The sequence below is a fragment of the Polyodon spathula genome, chromosome 1 (genome assembly GCF_017654505.1).
Source record: "Polyodon spathula isolate WHYD16114869_AA chromosome 1, ASM1765450v1, whole genome shotgun sequence".
In the NCBI taxonomy this organism is placed as follows: domain Eukaryota; kingdom Metazoa; phylum Chordata; class Actinopteri; order Acipenseriformes; family Polyodontidae; genus Polyodon; species Polyodon spathula.
In genome coordinates this window covers 26,493,871-26,511,496 of record NC_054534.1, presented here as the reverse complement: position 1 = coordinate 26,511,496, position 17,626 = coordinate 26,493,871, and the positions used below count along the sequence as shown (strand labels likewise).

The following is a 17,626-nucleotide window of genomic DNA, read 5'->3' as shown; positions in this document are numbered from 1 at the left end:
CAGCTATCCATATAAAGCACTGTTCTGCAGCCCACTGCATTTACAGGAGCTTTATCTATACGACCCTTTGTTTCTCCATCATTCCTGCCTCACAATGCTTTTTAGGCTTTTTTTCCTAAGAGCTCAGTTCCAGAAGGGCTATAGTATTGTGTCTTGGAGTAGGTTTCATTTCTTCTTATCAAGACATACCATCTCTGAATCCCCATGAAAACGAATACACCAACTTAAATCCCTACCCCCGCCTTCAACCACATCACAGAATTCGTAAGCCGGGGAGCACTGGTGGTTAGAGATGGTCTGGACATTAGTATTTCCTCTTGATAGTTAAAAGGATTATCTTCCTTGGATCTGATAAAACACAACTTGTAAAGAACTCAGCTCATTGAGACTGTGCTGTAGGTTTTGAGTCGTCAGTCTGCAGTAGGAAACTCAGACTGACATTCAAAGCAAATATTAGACCATTAACCTCAAAATCTCAAACTGGCATATAAACTTCCAAATACACTCTAAACATAGTAAAATCGTTCCTTTATAGCCTGTAGCAGTTTTTTGTTTATTGTAAGACAATGATCTTCTCTCACGCTTATCTCACTTTAATACCAAACTCCCAACTGGAAAGGAAATGGGTACTGCCAACTATGAAAGCCCAGATTCCCATAATGTTAAACCCGACAACTTGTATGTGACCTTCACTGGGAAAACCCATCCAAAGCAGGGGACCCTGCTGAGAAGTGTTGCTAAAATGATCAGGTGCCAGCAATCTGAACAATAGGGCTCTCAAGTGAACGGCAATGAGTTTCAACGCTTTCTGATCATGCATTGTTTAGGTAGTGTGGACGGGGTTTGAGCCTGTAGGTCTTCAATTGCTAACTTCATTGATTTCCTTATGGCTGACACAGTTCTAATCATTTTAACAACAAATTTCAACAAGATAGTTCCTAAAACCAGGACTAGGTGCAGGATATATAATCCTTTCCCCCTACTTTGACTGGGTTACTCAGAACAGTTCACATATCACTTGCACCCATTCACACACAACATTGATGTTCCCAGTATCTCTGTAATGCTACTCCCAAGATCTGGTCCTGATCTTGCCACCTCACCCTTCAGTTTGGTGTATTGATCAGAGCTCGTCCCCCAGCTATGAGTATCATAACAATGCTCCTGAAGCTCTCAGGTTTTAAACGTTCACTCCAATGCATTATCTGTACATTCAAGAGCATACATTGCAAGCAATCCGAAACTCTCAGTATTGGCCTTAAGCCCCTTTGGTATTCTGGCTGAGTGGTAAAGAGAAATAGAATGGCAAATAAATAGGGGTCTTGGATGTCAAACTGTTCATAACAAATAGTAAGTTAAACAACCATTTAAGTGTCATCAAATCTTACTTTATTCTCTTGTTATATGCTCTCTCACTGCCCTTACAAAGCCAACATCTAGATGAGATATTTCTCAGGGGTATTTATCAAGGTTGTTTTTGTTTTCAGCAGTTTTACAGAGTCTGATTCTATTTCCATATATTCAACAAGTAGGGCAGCAATTGTATTAGTTTCTGAATCCTTACATTATATATGTGCATCAGTGTTTAATAAACACACGTTCCCTACTACAAAATCAGAGCTTTCATTAACATGAAAAAGTAGATCACTATGATCTACTATACATCTATTATTATTATTATTATTATTACCTGTAATAATGGAAGTGGGTCATGCTTATGCACATATGAACATGCTAAAAACATAACTGAATTCATATTTTAGAAAGACAAACTAGGCATAAATCTTCAGACACATTAATCTGACCATGATGGGGTCGTGTCTCGAATTGGGATCAAACCATACATTTAAAAATGCACTTAATGAAGCATTACATTACACCTGGGCTCTTATCTACAGAGACAAATTAACAGAAAAACCCACCGCTGCATGGACTAATTTCAACTGAAAAAAGGGATTTTTAATCCAACAAAAAAAGCTTGGAAAACGACCCCCCACTGTTAATATCTCAGGTTTCTGTACAAAAGGCTAAATCAATCAGATTTCACTTGAAAGGCATGACAAACTAAATGTTGAAGATTTTAATTATAGGACACGACATCTTTTTGGAATGCGGGCTATTCCTGCCCAGCACTGTTTCCCAGGACTAATCCAATGGTAATCTTGAGGCCTGTGGTATGTTCTGGTTCATGGATTCTAATTTAATGATGTGCCATTAAATCTGCAAGAATCATGGACTTAAAGTAAAAGCATTTCATTTTCCATAAACGTCATTAAATGCAATAAATCTGAAGGAAGCTCTGGCAATATACTACTGTCTGGACACTCCACAATCCAGACAACATTCATCTTTACCTGCTGCGGGGACACATTCACAACTCACAAGATAAGATAGGTTCGCTTTTTAATTAAATATTGTGTGGATGATACATTTTGAATGTATCTTCCAGGATCATTGCAAATACAGTGCTAAAGACTGATGTACCCATGTACTGTGTTAGATGTATTTTTTACAGGTAAAAAAAAAAAAAAAAAAAAAAAAAAAACAATGGTAAATTCCTCAGATGGATTTAGGGTTAGACAAAATGAATTAGAAATGCATGCCATATGTTAATGGTACATGTATGAAACTCTGGCTAAAATATTACGGAAATAGCATTTCTATTCTGTGACATACTGTATTAGGAGCTGCATCTCCCTGTCTCAAGCAGCTTCACAATGATCAAGACAGCAGATGTGACTGCACTGGTTCTGACATATTTTGTTAGTTGCTCCACAGAATATAAGGTTGACTTGTTATGTATTCTGACTTTATGTGCAGTCTGGTTGTCTAAAAAGCACTGAATTCCTTTCTATTCCTAAAACATTTATCTTGTTGACTTCATATTGTTTTATCTTTAAATAACTGAACAGTAATAGTTTAGTTTAGTCAGTTTGTTACAAACTAATAGATAAATAAAAAGTATTTGGTCTTTTTTTTGTGTGTTGTATACAGTGGTGAACACAAAATAATTTAGCCTGAGCAATATAGAAAAGCAACAATTTATTTTGTTCAAATTATGTTTCCTTCTCGGACAGCTTAATGTAAACACTGAAAATTGTACAACAGTCCTTACATGCATTTAGAAACAATATAATATAAAACAGTTTCCAATATGGTCTACCCCAAATGTAGCCTCTGCCTCAACCACACACACACACAATATAACATTTCCTTAAGAGAATGCTGACTATGTAACTATATAAGGAGATATGCTTTGAGTGTCTGTTGAACTGTTGCCAACTAACAGCGAACTAAAGACCTCAACAGAGCAATAACTGCCACAAACATTTCAAATGAGCAGCTGGAGCAAGAGATTGGCCCAGTCCGAAGTAGAAATCTACAGCAGAATGTGTTAAACAACATTCGGGCATGATTTTCAAAGCAAAAAACTTATTTTGAGTACATCTCCATCAATAAGGCTCTGAAAACAAAAAAAAGCCAATCTGTAGAATATTTATTTCAATAATATCTGCACAAAAAATCAGTGTGATTAATGAAATTTGACGCAATTGATAGAAAGTGAGTAAACTAAATGAAGGTCTCATACATCTACCCAAAGACCACCAGCATATTAACATATCCTTAACAGGCAGCAAAATGGAAGCGTGTCTCAGCTGGGGGGGCTCTTACTCCACAGTAGTTTGTCCTTTAAGAAAACTAATCCAAAAACTAAGAAATGACAAGAAAAGAACAGTGAGCTGTTAGGAGCTTAAACATGAGAGCAATTGAAGCACTTCAACTTACAGGCGGTAAATTCTTCAGGAAATGAATACTGCAGACCTGTCGCTCTCCCTGTAGAGTACCCTTATATGGAAAACTAACATCGATCCTCAAAGACCTTACAAACTATCTTGGATATTCTCTCCAGCCCCTCATTTAGACAGTGCAGGTATTCATACACAAATTTGCATAACTGTATTAAAAGCCTAATTATATTGTCCCCTTAATATGCTTCCAGCATGTATTCACATCCACCTATTGTCTGGTCTTACGAGAATGACATAATGTTATACCCCCCTCTGAAAAAGGCACAAAAATGAACCAGTTAAAATGCTTACTTCCATAACCACATGTCATCGTGCTACATCGCACAGTCATTCAGAGTGGTAGCAGAAATGTTTACAGACAATGGCGCTGACTGAGCATCAAGGAACCTGAATTGCTTACTAAGGCAGTTTACTTATAAGTTAGTATTATCATTCTCAAAGACCCTTAACCCTTAAAAACAATCTAGGTTCCTGCTGTATACAATAGATCAGTGAATACATATTACTGTGTAATCACATATTCTGACCAATACATTACTCTGTTAATACTGCGTATCTGATGATGTGACACTTCACGTCTATCAGCATCTTTGAATACATTGCCATAAAGTGGAAGCACAGTTTCAGACCTCTAATGCATTGTAGGATGCTGGTGTTCAGATGCAGTCACAGGGCACACAGCTGTATTACTTTGTCAATAGAAGTAAAGGTGGTTCTACATGTATGCCTTGACCCTGGAACAAAGCAGCAGAGTTATGTGTAGAATGGCTCAGTCCTTCTCTTTTTTTCTATGTGTACAAGAGCAATGCACTAACAAGGTGTTGCAGAGTGCATAACCTGGGGAGTAAATCAAAGCTCGCAAGAGGGATGTTTTTTGGTGGCCCTACAAACAACCCTCACAGTATCAATGCCACTGTATTCCTTTTAGTCCACATTGTGTATGCTCTATGCTGGTTACTTCAAAATGTGATGTCAGGTTTAAATCAGGACACTTTTGAGTGATTTGTACACTGAATTATAGCACATAAAGCTACAAAGGCTGAAAAAAAGCTGCTCTCTCTAAATTACAATGCCTTATGCCTGTGTATATAGGGGACCTGTTATAAATCATATCAGGAGTAGGTTTGGAGAGGCAGGGTTACTCTTCCATATCGTGGGCTGCATCTCACAGCACAAGCAGAGCATTCCTTTCCACCGGGAATCCTGCAGATGTATTGGCAGTCACATGAAGTTTTGACCACCAGGCCAAAAATTCTTGTCACGCTTCTGCAAATGCAAGCTAATGACTGAGCAAAAACAAGATTTTGTGTCACTAAACAGATAATCCGTTAAGCTTGGCAAACCAAAAAGGCCCAATCTCATTACTCACGATAGCATTGCAAAGTGTTCTCTTAACACTTTGCTGCACCAAATCCATTGTAGAATGTCATATTGCTTTTCAAACATATATAGATATTGCCCTAATCAAATTATCTTTAAAGTCAATGCAGTGTCATTACATTGGCAACAGTAGCACAAGGGTGGCTACACTGACAAGCAATTGATTAAGTGACGAGTGGTAACAATTTCATACTGGTATACTAACCTACCAGATAAGTTGCATACAGGGTGTTTTAGGCATTGAAAAACGTGTGGTTGAAACTCACTTGCAATACATGTTTGTGACTGGTGAATAATGCGACTGGATTCTTCAGTGCCACCTTAGTCCCCCTCAGCCTAATCTACCTACTGTCAACTGAATTTTTGGAAGGTAAATCTATATAATAAATCAAATTAAAATGTAAGGTTGTAGTTAACGCATATCCCATAAGTTACCATTACAGTATGTACAGTATTTATTAAAAGTACCCATGACTTTAAGGTAATCTTACATTATACCCACCTAAAATACAATTTACTCGCACAGTGTCTAAATTGCAGAGCACATTAATCAGTGAGCCAAACCCTTATCTGATGTGCTGGGTATACCAATGTAATGAGCTGTGTGCTCCCTAATCTGAACCACTGTATTGGTTTTGCCATTGCTAGATCAGCCGTGGTCTGCTAAATGGTTTTGATGGGGCTTTCTTAGGGTTATACATCGGTATCATTGTGGTACCCTAATGGTGTTTTTTAAAACATTGTTATTTAAAGCTGAACTCTTGTGAAAATTAATAGAGAAAAACATGGTATTGCTTGTTAAGAAACAACAAGAACACAAAAAATGTAATTATTTTTATAAAGGCAAGCAAATCTTTTTTTGGCACAGTGTAACTGTTGTGTTGCTATGTGGTGATTCACCCAATCCTGGGGATGGAACACATTAGCATATTTCAGCTTATTAAATTAAATGAGATATTGCACATTTCCCACATCTTGACAATGCTTTCCTGTGCTTCTCTATTCTCTATACACACTATCATTCTTTGGTTATTCTTTTATCACACTAGCATCAAGCTTTCACAATGCATTACCACTTAGAAAATACTTGTACCTTGCTTGCCTTTTGAATTCTTTATCAATTTATCAATTTGACTTTGTTTTCAAATATTGCATGTTTGTGATAATAGCGGATCTTTTATGCACACATTTTGTTTGGTTTAAATCATTTATCTCAGCTTGATACACTACCTTCCAACAACTGTTGGGCCAGATGAAGAAATGCAAAACAGGGCATCTGTTTCTCATTTTACCCAGCGAAACATTCGTCTTGGTACTCTGCTTTGTGGAACACACCATTTGGTGTATCAGGGCGCCTGTGGGACTGATTGCCCATTCAAATCTTTTGTATATATTTGAATAGGAGATATTTTCAGTGATGACAAGATATTTGGTGAGGAAGAGGTTTCAGTGGGATAAAATGCCCCTTTTAATGAACTGCTTTTAATTAACCAGACCCATTACTGGAGCAAAGTACTCAGACCCCTTGTTTACTAAATATCATCCCTGAATAGATAACCATCCCCTCTTCAAAAAGATGAACAGGATTTCAATATGCAAGATGTCCAACAAGTGCAGTGTCTCCCCAAATGCCGTTCATATGCTATCAATGCACGATGACTGCATGGGATATCTGTTTATCGTTTTACCCACTGAAATGAGTTTCTGCAATGGTGACCACCAAGACTGGAACAAAATTCAGTGTTAAATTATTTTGGGGTTGTGCTTCAATAGTAGAATGGCTGGCTCGTTAAAACCATATGTTTATGGATACCAAGATATTTGGAGGACTAGGTCTGCTTTGGGGTAAAAAAATTAACAAATGTACCACCCCAAGACGCACAAGAAGGGTCTTTCAATTCAGTGTTGTTGTTGTATACAGAATAAATAAATCTGAACAGATCTTCTATTTTCAGCAATGGATGGTGTGATTTAGATGGTCATTCACATTTTAAAAGTTACTGTTGTACTACAACTATGGCAAAATGTTTGCACCACCTAGTATCTTAGGATTGTAAAAAAAAAAAAAAAAACTATATAAACATAACTTAGATCTTTTATTTAACACTCATGCAAACAAAGAAACTACAAAATAGTATTGCAAAAATCTACCAGAAGCCATAATAGTAGTAAAGCATTTCATGTTAGGTTTCATTCGACTTTATGAAGCAAAATTGGTTAACTCTATAAGCCTATGTATAGCTTTTGGCAATAGCTGTATATACGATAAGAAAAGCACAACAAACTATAGTAGATCATAGTCAAGATTCTTTCCTGAAAACCGCTTGACACCAGCACAGTGGTTTATTTAACTAAGTGCCCAAAGAAAGCCAACAGCGTATTTAATTGTAGACACGGTGCCAGGACGTTGACAATGCAGCTATTAATGCAGAACAGAACTACAAGACTAATTCTCTTAACCTTCGCTGCTGCTGTTGGTCAGCGGCCACATCCGTTCAAACATCTAATACTCTATCAACAAATTAACTACATTTAAAAAAAAAAAAAAAAAAAACTAACTAAAAAAAAAAACCTGAAAGAACCTCCAGAAAACAGCTTGTAAATGCTGTATGTGGTCAGCGCATCTAAGGTTTTTCTTTTTTTTTCTTTTTCATACTACAGGCTGACCAGGCTTTGTAAACGCTGTTTCTGGCATTCCTTGTCCCTTGGACCGCTGCCAAGCCTGTGGGCTGCATTCCGGGGTTTCACTTCCCAGCTTCTATGGGACTGATACCAAAAAAAAATAAACGTGGGCCTTGCACCCGGCTTGGAAATCTGCCTGTTGCTGTATCTTGTTAGGCTCTTTAGCGCTGACCACATGAAAAATGTAACCTTTTGGCATCCGCACACAACTGAGGCTGCACCCAGATCCAAAGTCCCCTCAACGATGCTGTCTCACCACACAAGCAACCCCTGACAAGTATCTGTCCCACAGGGGAACGTTGCAGTGCTCACTCAGTACTAGTGCCTTCTGATAAGAATGTGTTGAATGTCAAGATCCACTTGAGTGTCTCACAACTGCCCCCCCCCCCCCCTTCCCTACCGCAAAGTCAACGATAGAGTTTAAACACAATGTATCCCTTATCACAAATTTCCAAGTGCCGCAGTTAGGTTAGAGAATGGAACAGATTCCTGGTATTGTTACCACATACTGGAACTTTATATAGACCAAATGATGTTATGGGGAAAATGCTAGTGCACCTTCTAACAAGTTCTACACTATGCTGTGCATATAAAGAGGCAGCACTGTAAACAATTCAAAAAGTTTTTCAACTTTGAAATATGACCAGGACTTTCAGACAATAAAGTCTAGTGCAATCGCATGATAATACACTACAGAGGAGATTAAGCCCAGGGCCGCCTCAGGGCCGCCGCACACATTTGCATTTGCTGTTTAAGGCGTCTTTGCTCGTGACTATATATATATATATATAATGGACTATTTTGACTTGCTATGCTATGGTGTGAAACGGGGTGACGGTCCGCACTTAACCCCACCCACAATCACATTATTCTCTCAAGAACACAGAGGTATTTCGAATTCCGGAAACAGCAACTTGCTAGTGTTCACAGGTATACATATTTATTCGTATTCGTAATGGATACTTTACTCGGATTGCAAATGTCAACAGGTTGTGCATACAATGACTGACATTCACAATACAAGCTCATGACTGACCACCTAATACTACTGCTCTCTCCTAAGGAAAGACACGGCATTTATTAATTTAATTTACAAAGCAAAAATAATGTTGTTTTTAAAGTCTGTTACAATTATCAATATTTTTATGTAAAGTTTCCCCTACTTGTTTAACCCATTGTTATCCATACCTGCTAAACACTCAACAGTGCTGAATTAAGAAATACCGAAAGAAACTCAAATGAAATGTCTATGTCTGAAAAACTTATTCAAAACATTAGTCACTGCATTTTAGTTTCTCTTTGTATTTGTTAACGCTAATGCAATACAACACATTACCGTATAAAAAACAGTTGCGTGCTATACAATTCAATAAGTACTATGAACTTGAAATAAAATATATAACAAATACTGAATCTTGTTTCCTTTAAACTGTATCTGGCAAGACAGTAGCCAGCTACAGCCAGTGGTGTTACTCAACCAGCTTTTATGAGCATGACATTCACACCATAATTGACCAAGGATGAGCTAATGATCTCTTTGTATTATTACCTTCAAACAGATTCAGAGAGGGAGGCATGAAGAATGAAGAACTCCTAAATTCTCTCTACGCAGCCTGCTTTGGTGTGGTTGGTTTTGTGGTACAGGCCCGATCTAACTCTGAGGATCAGTGTACTGATCTTAATGACCAATGTGTGATCTCTGGACCTGAGCACAGAGTTCAGTCCAGCAGTTGGAATGAGTTGATTCAAGGTATTTGTCTGGACCCCACAAACCGAATGACAACATTTTGTTCATTGACTGATTCACTCTATGCAGCGCACAATCTGGTTTTTATACATTGTCTTGTCTGGATGTTTGTTTCTATGAAAACTTGTGAGGGTTATAACTTCTGAACATCTTGTTGGATGATCTAAAAGTTTGTATACTGCTTCATAATGAACGAAACAGGCAAAGTTACAGATTTTTATAACAAACTATTTCTCCAAAACCCACCTTCTATTCTATTAATAGATCTATGAGTGTAATCATTTGCGCACAATGGTGTGATGTGCCATGTTAGGCAAACAGCCTTCTAGTTTATAAAATGACTAAACAGGAGTCTGTTTTCACTGTTTCAGCAATGCTTTCACATTTAAGGGCTTAAAATTAATCTATGTCATTTATTACTAGTTTTGTACCATTTTATTTTATTTTAACCAAAAAATGTAACAATTTATTTCTTTTTATTAAAAGATTTACAGTAACAGCAGTCCCAAACATCATTTTAGCCAACCATGACAGCAAACCATTGCAGTACAGCAGTCTCATCACTGGTTCCCTGCCAGTATACTGTGTGGTAAAATAGGCCTTTACTAATGATAACACAAAAGCGTTTTATTAAGTTACTAAACTGTAGGTTGCTAAAAGGGCAATTTAAACTTTGCAAATAAACAGTCATGTCGATGTTACTTAGTTAATATCTGTGATATCCGCAGGAGCTTTTGTATTGGTATTGTAATTGGTTCAGAGAATTCAGGGATTGCACTTTCTATCAGTTTGTAAAACTCAACAAGTACATACAAGAGCACTGGATGAGGGGGACTCATTTCCCTTTTTACCCCACTCCTAACAATATTATACCTTGCATACTATCTTGTTACCCCTGCATAGATTACCTCTTTGGAAATTATCAAAAGCTTTTAATGAACAGGCCATCAAACGCAGTGCTGGTGGTGCCCAAATATTATCCATTTACTATTTCCACTACAGTATATACTATATATTTATTATCTTTTAAGTGGTTTTATAAATTACCCTAGGGAAATGTTGAAAATATAATTAAATATTAGCAAACATGAATATTTTTTCTGCAGTATTTCTAAAATATTCTACTAAAACTTCCTAATAACTACAGTATACATTGTCAGCTTTTCAAGTGTAACGATTCTTTAGTGTGAAATACAGTCCTACAACTGTGGCATCACACAGTTACAGCAGGGCTGTAATTAAGGGGACCTGTTGCTGTAGAAACCAAAAACTATGGACTTTTGTTTTCAACCTTTTACAGTTTACATGGAGCAAGTTGCTACTGAGAAACTAATACTTGTGTTTTACCATGATTAGCTCTAATTAAAGCATTGACGAACACCCTGTGACTTTTATAACTGCTGTTGTTTCCTGTTTACTAAGTACTATGTACAGTATATACGATTCTTCCTTTGTTATAGCGGCAAATCATTGGATATTTTGTCAAGTTATCTATTGACTGGGGGGTTGCCCCTGGTGTAATTTAATTACACTCCAGCTGTCTTGGGAAAAATCTCCAGTTTCACATTGATTTTGGTTTTAAAAAGTGGGACTTGCACTGATGGCTTCAGTTCTAATGTCCAATCACCCATATTTCAGATATGATACAAGAATGCATCCAACTGACATAATAAGGCTGTAATTCTGACAAGTTTGTTTGATGACATACAGTAAAAAAAAAAAAAACTGAGATGAAATTACCGCCTTTTAATGTACAGTCAGTCGGGTGCATGTTAATTAGATGCAAATGACTTGATGAATTTCTGTAGTTTCTCCTCTAAGTTAATTTCATTGTTGCAACATATTGCGACTTCGAATACATTTTTTCTTCCTCTTCATATACAAAAAAAAAATGAATTAAGGACACGATTTTGATCTGTTGATTCTGCCAGTTGATTTGCACAGCTGATGGTTAAGACATCTGTGTTTATTACCTACATGTGCCTTGTGCAGTGTTATTAACTTAAAGGGGTCGTGCCACAGTGGTAAATGAAAACTTCCGTAGCTTATACAGATGTAAACTTTTTCTAAAATTAACCACAAAATGCACACCCTATTGAAAATGCAGCTGGCAACATCACTAACAACACTGGATGCCTACAGCCTAAACAAACCCATAGTACAGCAGAGCAGACAACAAGCTTCAAAATTACACTGTGTTTTACACATAGAATACAGATGGGGCAGGGGGGGGGGTACAATAGAAGCTGGTGTAGCACCACCAGAGGGCAGAATGGCTTGGGCTTTCTTGTGGTTGTTCTCTTCTCCAGTACTGTACGCTGGCCAGCATGTATTCAGCAACTACCTATTGCAGATATGGTAGAAACTACCATCTGAATAAATACTGTGATGTCAACTCCATGAGATACACGCTATGTAATAAAAGCCATGCAATACAGTGGTGGAGGCAGGATTTAATTCCTAGCTGGGCCCCAAACTTTCAGGGAGGGGCCGTTTATAACTTAATAACGTAAAAGTAATGACGTAATTACCAATATGCGGATTGAGGACACTCTATATCAGTGGTCCTCAAAGTAATTTTGTCAGGGGCATAAATTGATCTTATTTGGCTGTTTGCGGGCAGGCTGACTACTGCACTGCTTTCTCGAGACATACAGTGTGTGTGTGTGTGTGTGTGTGTGTGTGTGTGTGTGTGTGTGTGTGTGTGTGTGTGTATGTATGTATATATATATATATATATATATATATATATATATATATATATATATATATATATATATATATATATATATAGTATATATAATCAGTAATTGTGGGTGTTGAAATTAGCGTTGAATAATTTAAAATTTAATACGCAATTGTGTCCATTTGGTACTTATTTGTTTTATTCCTCCTGATAGCGTCTCGCTTTGTTTCAATTTGACAAATTTGTCAACACTATTGTGTTTTAAAGATAGCTCATCTCCAGTACAATTATTCAGAGAAAGTGGATTCGTAACTAAATATACTACAGTGTTTCCTTTGTCTGGGAAAATATAGAGATAGAAAATTAAATTCTACATACTGAAATGTATTATTTTTCTCAATAACAGTCGGCGTAATTCAGTGCTTACCCGGCATATTAACACCCCGCCTTTGCTCACGAATGATTGGACAGCTGTCAGATCTTTCACTTTCCTATTGGCTACTCACTCGCCTTCAATTTTCATGCAGAATACCATGAACGGCCTTTGCTTGTTTATGATTGGACAGCTGCGTAAAACTTGGCATATATTTGACTCTCCTATTGATTAAAGTTAATGTCAGTACCTCTAACGGAAACATACAGTTTATATCCCACCCAGCTAACTTATGATTGGGCAACCGCAGAGACAATGCAGATATTCAATTGGTTGATCGTATCACAGAAGCCCTTCAGAAATAAATAAATAAATATATATATATATATATATATATATATATATATATATATATATATATATATATATATATATATATATATATATATATATATATATTAATTATAATTTTTTCGATATATATATATATATATATATATATATATATATATATATATATATATATATATATATATCACTCTGCACAAAACATTTTGACAGTCGGACATGCGGCTTACCACCAACGGGCATAGCAGCACAGATTCCGTAACGTTAGCGAGCTACAAGTCACTACCACACATGAAAAGGATAGTTTCTGACAAAAGCTCTCAAACGTGTATTCGACTGCCCAAAGTGAGCTTAAATTTAAAAAGCTCTCATACAGTGACTAAAAGTGAATATCAATACTTCCCTTTGAGCTTTAGAAAAGTGTCAGCTATATAGGAACAAAAACAAAACAGGGATAAAGGCATGAGTTGAGCATAACACACATCTCAGCTGCATCAGTCAACTGAATTCAAAATTAATACAATTAAATGTAGGTACTTACATTACTGGCGCATTTGTTGATTGTCGGTTCGTTTTCTTTTTACGAAATTTTTCGGGACATAGCTAATGCGTAAGACACAAATATAGCTCCGGTTTACTGCAAAGTTGGCCAAACGTTCTGTATTATTATATTACTTAGCGGACACCCTTACCCAGGGTAACTTACAATTGTTACAAGATATCACACTATTTTGTACATACAATTACCCATTTATACAGTATAAATAACTAAACAGCAGCTGCACAAGCTAGTTGCTTGAGTGCCTTGCAATGAAAGAAAAGTTACTGTATGTTTGTTGCAGACGCGCTTAAGTTTGATACTAATAGCATCGAAGACGCAAGATCTCATATCATAACCATGACAACGGTACTGAGGTGGGTGGGACGGATATATTTTTTGAACCACGAGGATGAGCTAGACTCGCCCCAGCCGATAACAGTCTGATACGGTTTGGCAGAAATGTTTTTAATTGTCAATCGCTCCATAACTGGGTGGGCCCAGCCCCCTCAGGCCCAAGCGTGGCACCGCCCCTGATGCCATATACTGATACTATAAGTTAATAAGGCGTGTGTAGGGTGTCTCTTATTGTATAACAGCTGTCATCTCGTGCAGTTTAGGTGAGAGGACCGCGAAGAGTAGCTTTTGTACCTTAATCTTCTATTAACTTCACTATTTCTTAAAATGTTGATGTTATTTGACACGAGATTTATGAAAACATATATAGATGTACTACATATATGCATATATATACATATATGTCTATATGCAGGATAAAATGTACTGGGATTTTAGCCAATACTTCACTGTGATTGGTTAATTTCTGATATGTGATTTATAATATGAATATTCAGATGGTTGTATCCATTGATATCAGTGCATATGGAAATCCACTTTTCCTACACACAGTTCTGCTTTTTGTAACTACTTTGTTGAAATGTGTCACCAAAATGATCAGGAGCCAACATTCTAAACAATGAGGTTCCTGCTGAATCTTCATTGCACTAAACAGATATACCACTGGGAGCTAATCAGTCACAAACAGCTCTCAGATGAGTCTGTTGGTTTGTAATTGATTTCCAGTGCCTGCTATACAAGCATCTCTGCAGCGAAAAAGGTTCACTGTAACCAGTTGTGAGGCGATTAAGCACTGGCTTGTTTCAATAGCGCAGTTACATATAAAAGCAGTGCTAAAAGCAGATAGTTATAAAACCAGGACTAGGTGACGGACAAGCGGATTTCATCACCCCTGAGTAAACAGTTTTATTAACCCGTTCATTCCCAGTTGATGATAACGCTGCAATGACAATGATCTGAAAGTGGTTGTTACATTCCGCCAAAAGAACAGAAGAGCATTGATTTGTTTGTTTGCTAACTGAACCCCACAAAATATGTGATTTTCTGATGGTATTTTGTAGGTAGTTTTACAATGTGTTTAATTGCTTTTTAACAACAATATAAATCTTTTATTCACCAGAAAAATCTCACAAAGATGAGATTCCTGGATTTATTTAATATTAATAGCCAATTCCCCACCAAAAGCTTGTGCAGGTCAATATATTGTTGCCATAGGCAAACTCGGCAATGTCTTTATTCCACGAATCCCATAATTATTGAATTGAACCAATGAAACCATGACCATGTCTTAAAACATTTAATAGTTTAGCTTTAGGCCTACCTATTAAGCCTGCAGTGGAACTGCATTCCAAGACTAGCATCACAGACTTGCTATAATTTTCCTCAAGTCTTTTATTTTGACATGCCATTGTTGCCTATGGTTTATTTGAGGTTTGTTTCATTGGGACTGGACAAACCTACCCTGTAGAAATGTACAATATTATTTTAGTTTCCTGCTGGAAATATTACACAGACATTTTACATGTTATTGTAAGTATATGACAGTAAATCCTGCTTCCATCATGTAAACATTACAAATATATTGTAATATCTGACATGCATATTTAGAATGTAGAACTATATCACTGCTTTTTTAAGGAATAATGTTTTTTTTGTTGTTGTTTTGGTTTTAAAGAACCATAATTATTTTGTCTTGGTGACCTTTGTGCAGCAGACAATCCACATACTGATGACCTGACAAACGACTCACGTGGTTGTCAACTCTCAGATGAAGACCTTTACCAGTGACGTATTAATCAGTTCCCCATATTGTAACTCTAGGTACAGTGCAAGGTGATCTTAGTTTGTAATACACTGTTATGTTACACTGAAACTCTGTCAAAGCCGTCACGGTATCTTAAGTTGCCAACAGTATTTATGGAATTTCTAACGAAGAAGAACAGTGGCCATAGGACCCTTAAGTTTAAGTTAATTGAAAGTGGGTAGTCCTTCTCCCCCACGCACTGTTTTAACAGAATATAGTTGCCAAGTAGTGAGCGAAACGGCACCAACCGAAAACTCAATGTTCCCAAACGAGGCACTCCATTGAAAACGGCGCTTTGAAGACAAAACACTTGTTGCATGGGCGCGCTCTGTTCGCTCGCGTTTACTTTGCATCAAATTCTTTAATTAAAGGCCGGACAATAAACAAGTAGCCCACCATAAAACTGCATCATATTCTAGCCCTTCCAGTGACTTGGTAAACCGCCCTTCAATGCATCGTGTGGGGTACCAGTCTTAAAACAAAGATCACAATGCACTCGACTTTCATGACCAAAGAAACAGAACACATTACGAGCAGGCAAACTTCACAAAAATACAGTAATACAGTTTAATAAATAAGAGTGAAATACTGTAGAACGAGCTTCAAAATCAACCGTGTGAGCAAACTGAATAAATAAAAAAAGTTTATTTGTATCTTTTGTCGTAACTTAACTCTGTTTCAAAGTTGGTGCTGTTGGTTTTAGCACAGACATTCGAGCGCTTATCCCACATTATCTGCAGTGGAGATCACTGAAGTGTGATTCCCAAAACTTAAAGGCTGAGATGAAACCCTGATAATAAGCTACTCCCATCCTTGAATGATGAAGCAGTGCACACTCAAGCGGCGGAGTCTGCCTGCACTTCAATGAAAGGTAGAGAATGCACATGCTTATACATACTGGCACTTTACAAACATACTTACCTTGGAGATGATTAATGGTTCGCCCTGTTCAACGCCACCTTTCAAGGTGAATCCCCAAGGCGCTCCCCCTTGTAGAAATGCCTCCACGTAGATGAATGCCCCTTTCTGTGCCTGCGAGCTTGAGCTGCACAAACTGTTTTCCATCCTTTTTACTGGTCGTACTTGTATTCTGGCAAAACGATGCAAAGTTAAAGGAAAACTATACTGTCAAAAGGTATAACTTTTCCAACGAAAGCTTCATGACAGATTTTACAAATCATGGTCAAATCCATTTTCAAGCGTAGATAGGACAGTCCGTGATTTTGTTACAAAACACTTCCATGTTTTCTTCGTTGGAAAGAAAGAAAGAAAGAAAGAAAGAAAGAAAGAAAGAAACTTTCCCCCCTCCTTTTTCCCCAAAAAAGAGAGGAGAAAAGAAAGGAAAAGAGAAGAGAAAAGAAGAAGAAAAGAAAGACGAAAAGAATAAAGGAAGAAGAAGAGAACAAAATAGAAGAAAGTTCGATTGAAGAAAGAAAGAAAAATAAGAAAAAGAAAAAAAAGAAAAAAGAAGACGAAAAAAGTAAAAGAAAGAAAAGAGAACATCACCGTCTCCAAGATCTATGTCAAACTAACATAAGAGTTTACATGAATATTTTTCGACATGATTTTTCAATTATTTTCTATAGTAGGAGCAAAAAGTAGCCGCAGTCAACAAACGAGTAATGCTAAATACAAAACCGGGAAAAAAATATATTTTCAAACAGATTTGCAAACCAATGACTATGATCTGGTGGAAGGCTTCATTTTTGATTGATTATCAGTCTTTTCACCTCTTCCGAGTGCAATTTAACATTACAATAGCCCCTTTTCTTTAGTCCGCGTTGTATTGAAAGGGCAGCTCAGCGCTCCCTCGCTGGCTGGTTTACATCAGGATTTGGTTTCTACTGGTACTGTCAAGAAAGTTTTAGAAGGCTGTCCCCATGCAGACCTCGACTTTCTCTT

General features: G+C 37.1%; 1 protein-coding gene across 6 annotated transcripts in view; it reads right to left on the bottom strand.

Moving 5' to 3' along the window:
* The window catches only part of LOC121316288 (protein Shroom3-like), a 118,790-nt gene extending 101,810 nt beyond the window's left edge, over positions 1-16,980 (bottom strand). For 4 of the 6 annotated variants that reach the window (XM_041251273.1, XM_041251301.1, XM_041251291.1 and 1 more), the window contains exon 1: positions 16,646-16,979. In XM_041251273.1, the coding sequence (XP_041107207.1) occupies positions 16,646-16,789 (144 nt within the window). In that variant the 5' untranslated portion in view covers positions 16,790-16,979. Of the gene's footprint in view, positions 1-16,645 lie in introns of all 6 variants that reach the window. The other 2 variants (XM_041251282.1, XM_041251347.1) reach the window with 1 other exon arrangement.
* Positions 16,981-17,626: the final 646 nt, after the last annotated feature.